This window comes from Atta colombica, unplaced genomic scaffold (genome assembly GCF_001594045.1).
Source record: "Atta colombica isolate Treedump-2 unplaced genomic scaffold, Acol1.0 scaffold116, whole genome shotgun sequence".
NCBI classification, from domain to species: domain Eukaryota; kingdom Metazoa; phylum Arthropoda; class Insecta; order Hymenoptera; family Formicidae; genus Atta; species Atta colombica.
Genome location: NW_017259202.1, coordinates 288,710 through 290,692, shown reverse-complemented (window position 1 = coordinate 290,692; position 1,983 = coordinate 288,710). Strand labels below are relative to the sequence as shown.

Below are 1,983 nucleotides of genomic sequence, written 5' to 3'. Positions count from 1 at the left end.
ATATATATATATATATTGTATATACGCACACACACATACACACATACATATATAGTCGGAAAGAAATATGAAGGGTCTTTAAGCGTTCGTGCTACCATTACTTCCGTATAAGCTAGGATGTACGTATTTGTCATGCAGTGTCCTTAAATGCCTCAGCAAGTTGCTCTTTACGTTGAAGCCTTTTTTACAGTAAGAGCAAAGAAAAGGCTTTTCGCCCGTATGCGTTCTTTGATGGATGACCATCGAAGCGTGACTCGGGAATTCTTTTTGACATATGTTGCATAACTTTTGGTGATTGTGAACCCTTTTCGGCTTAGGGGGCGCCGAATTGTTCATCAAGGCCAACTGCTCCTCTGTATGTTCCGTCTGTATGTGACGCACCCACTCTTGCGGTGTGGAATACATGTTGCCACATAGATCACACTTCAGAGGGGGAAAGTCCTTGCTGTCGTCGTTTATATCGTCCTGAAACCGCCGCATTTTCTTCGTTTTACAATCTTTCATGTGCGTATACATACATAAAGAATTCGTGACAAAGTACCTTTCGTTTCTTTCTCCGATTTTCAGTCATGTCAGCGTGCGTAAATTCTATATGTCTCACCCAATCCGACGGTCTGTTAAACGTTTGACTGCACATATCGCATGTCAGTGGGGTATATTCTTCCTCCTCCATATCTCCATCCTCATCCGCGCTATGTACGATCTCCTGCGACAACAATAGAGCAAACATTATTATCTTAAATTTTATTATATTAAAAAAAAGCACCAATTGCCTATGGTAGCTTTACGCACTGGTTTGATATCGATTTCATGGTCTATCGTGAGTGATTCCGACGGGTCGATCGTTTCTTCCCAATCGATCGGCTCGTCTTTTACTAACAACTCCAAGTTTAATTCAGTCTAAAAAATAAAAAGAATATTAGGCTTTTCATTAATAAACGAGTGCTTCTCTTTATTGCATTATTGCTAAACCTAAAAAAACCTAGCTCACGTTTTCACCACCTTCGCTCTTGGACTTATTCGATTCGACGTCGCTGTTAACGGGTTTCTTCTTTTTGCCGTTTGTCTCGAGGTTTTCCTTGTTTTTGCTCTGCTCATTCTTCTCCTCCGAGACTTTCTTAGTCTCAGATTCGTTAGTCTTATCCTCGATTTTCTCTGTGCTCTTCCTTTCAACCGATTTTGCGGGCTGTATATTATTTTGGCAAGTCGTGGCTGCTTGCTGTACATTCTCGATTACCTTCTCCGCGGTTGGTTGTACCAGTTTGATCTTTTGTATTTGTCCGGTCAGCTGTGACGTTTCCCGCTTGTCACGTTCGATTTTCTGATTATTCGATTGTATGTTTTCCTTCTTGCTGCTGCCGGTATTTGATCTCCACAGTCCACGTACACGTAGTATGTCGCCGGCTTTGAGGACTCCTTCCAGCTGATCGTTGGTCACAGTGGCTTCGCCACTGTACATGTACTGTATCAGGATTTTTAACGTGCGGTATCCTATCTCCGTAGGCAACACCTACGGCATGAAATAACGTATGTCATTCCGTTATTCAACATCTACATGTTGTTCCGAATCTATTTGACAAGAGGTTTGAGAAGAACTACACGAAAAGAAAACATTAATGACGCTAATAAAAGTTTGTACAAGTGAGAAAGATTTTGATTACCGACCACGATTATCGGAGCGTTGGTGTTGGCGCCGAAATGGCATGTTTGAAAAATGTGACTGAGGTAAGACGAGCAAGCCGCGAGGACGAATCGATGGGCCGCCACGTGCCGCCCGCAGGACGTTGCCAGTAAAACGTCCGCGAAGGATTCTGAGTGAAGCAGAGTCGCGACGGAGCTGTGCAGATGCGCTCCGTAGCTGTGCCATTTGAGCTGATAATTCTCCGAGGCGGCGATGGCCATCTTTTCTGTATCAGACAAAAACGATTATCAAGTTATTATAAGGCTATTATTAAATAATTTAAAATTCAAAAATATAATATT

General features: G+C 42.4%; 1 protein-coding gene across 2 annotated transcripts in view; it reads right to left on the bottom strand.

Annotated features, from left to right (window-relative positions):
* Positions 1 to 78: 78 nt before the first annotated feature.
* LOC108694146 (zinc finger and BTB domain-containing protein 14) overlaps positions 79 to 1,983 on the bottom strand; it is a 5,180-nt gene continuing 3,275 nt past the window's right edge. For both annotated transcript variants that reach the window (XM_018203451.1, XM_018203450.1), the window contains exons 2-6: positions 1,666 to 1,907; positions 992 to 1,510; positions 793 to 900; positions 542 to 706; positions 79 to 465 (exon numbers count right to left, since the gene is read on the bottom strand). In XM_018203451.1, coding sequence (XP_018058940.1) covers positions 79 to 465; positions 542 to 706; positions 793 to 900; positions 992 to 1,510; positions 1,666 to 1,907 — 1,421 coding nt within the window. The remainder of the gene's footprint in view (positions 466 to 541; positions 707 to 792; positions 901 to 991; positions 1,511 to 1,665; positions 1,908 to 1,983) is intronic.